General features: G+C 62.8%; 1 protein-coding gene across 1 annotated transcript in view; it reads right to left on the minus strand.

The window, feature by feature from the left end:
- MNEG_13708 (hypothetical protein) overlaps positions 1-218 on the minus strand; it is a gene marked incomplete at both ends in the record, with an annotated part of 1,430 nt that extends 1,212 nt beyond the window's left edge. The window contains one exon of the mRNA XM_014037821.1: positions 213-218. Within this exon, the coding sequence (XP_013893275.1) occupies positions 213-218 (6 nt within the window). The remainder of the gene's footprint in view (positions 1-212) is intronic.
- Positions 219-2,042: the final 1,824 nt, after the last annotated feature.

The raw sequence follows: 2,042 nt of genomic DNA on the forward strand, positions 1-2,042 counted from the left end.
GGGGAGGCAGGGGGATGGGGGCGTCGGGGACTCGAGTTGCGTGGGGCGTGTGAAGTCAAGTCAGAGGATGGCCTTGACTGTATCTCAAAGTTTAGGTCCATCTCGTGGAGAGAGCGGCGGCATGGCATCAGCAAAGATGCCCCGCTACGTTCACAGCGAAAGCGAGGGGCGGGCTGGCCCCCGCCGGCCATCCTTCCCCTGCGTGCCCCAACCTGCATGAACAACTTGTTTGGGTATTGCCGCACGTACTCCTCCTCCTCTTCGTATTCATCCTCTGAAGGCCACGGCGCGTCGGGGTCATACAAGGCCGGCCGGCGAACGCAGCGGCGGTGGTCGGCTACGTCGCTGCCAGGTGGTCGCCGCCACGGTGCAGCAAGCGGGCGCGCCGAACCGATTGCCGCGCTCCTGCTATTGCCACAGCTACTGCTGGATGCGCATCTATTGATAGCAGATGTCGAACGCAGTAGGCCCAGCATTGCAGAATTCTGTGACGCTGATTCCGCAGTTTTCGGGAGCCTGGTGCCAGGTGATTGCCGTGAAATTGTCCCAGAGATTGGTGACCGATTTACGAACGAACCACATTGGTTTTAATGAATGTAGACACGCCTGCATGCACAACTATTTCTCTGATCTGACTCAGATCGTTGGACTCGCCTCTCCAAGGCTCTGCACTAGACTTTATGGATATGCTGAGACATCATAATCTCTCTATGCGCATGCTGCAAAGCCGATGCCCTCGGTCCTGTGTCCTAGCACCCGTTGGATGGCGCACGGTGGCCGCTTCGCGGCGCTGCAGGGCGCATCAGGGCCAAGACGGCGGTACGGAGCGGCAGGTGGGATGGTAGCTGTTGAAAATCAGAGCTTCAGGCAAGAAACAGCAGGCGCGCCGGCGTGCACCCGCCCCTGCCTCTGCCAACATGCACGTCTCCCCACCCCCCCGCCCGCAGGGGTCGGAGCCAAGCGGCTGGCAGCAGCAGCAGCAGCAGCAGCAGCAGCAGCAGCAGCAGCAGCGGCTAGACCCCGACGTCTGGTCCCACAAGCCCGCCTGGTGCCAGCCCTGGTCCATCCTCGCGACCGGCGCCGCCGTTGTTGCAGCCGCGTGGGCCGTCAGCGGCAAGTCCCCGTGGTGGGCGGCCGCCGCGTCGGCCCCAGTGGCGGCCTGGTGGTATCTATTCCTGGGGGTCATGCCGGCGCAGTTCAGGGAATACGCAGAGGCGGTCAACAGCGGGCAGCTGCAGGGGCAGGAGCAGCGGTAGCAGCGGCGACTGCAACGGCGGCGGCGACGGCCGCAGCTGGGACAGGCGGGCCCACCTGCACCAGGGGCGGACTCTCCTGCGCTTGTCCAAACCCATTTCAGTTGCACTGGGCAGCTGTCGTGAATACTCTGTGACATTCAGTGCACCAAACTCACTTCACATGCTACTTTGATTGCTTGCAACGCCCAGGTGCAGCAACAGCACCTTGGGGCTGTTTGTTACTCGATTAGAACCTGCTGGTCTTTTTCAGCGGTTGCGCAACCGCTGCCAAGGGGGCGCAACGCCTGGCGCCTGGCGCTGCTACAAGCCGCCAGCCCCATGTGTAACAATGCGACACTTCTTTACAGCCGCAGCCCCGCCGTGCAAACCAGGCAGGTTGGTCGCTTTTAGCAGGCACATGTTCATCACGAGAAGGGGGACAGCCTGATTTAGGTGTTTGCTTGCAGCTGGGGCCGCACCAATGCAGCGCGGGCGCTATGGACATGCACATGAGGAAGGTGTTGAGGGAATCGGCACGAGGCCAGGTGCACGCGTGCACGCAGCCGGCTCAGAATGACGCTCGCCGGGGCGCCGGCGCCGCAGCCGCCGGTCAGCCGCCACAACACGGCTCAGGGTTTACAACCTCAAGACAATCGGAATGCTGCGGCATGCAACAGCGTTTCTGGATAGCCGGTCATGAAACAAGCAGCTGGCTATCCTGTGACGCCCTACACTGCCGCTAGCAGCCTTTCCCCCTGCCCGCCCCTCACCGCCGCTGCCGCCGCTCTCTGCACGGCCGCCACCCCC

This window comes from Monoraphidium neglectum (genome assembly GCF_000611645.1).
Source record: "Monoraphidium neglectum strain SAG 48.87 unplaced genomic scaffold scaffold03994, whole genome shotgun sequence".
Classification (NCBI taxonomy): domain Eukaryota; kingdom Viridiplantae; phylum Chlorophyta; class Chlorophyceae; order Sphaeropleales; family Selenastraceae; genus Monoraphidium; species Monoraphidium neglectum.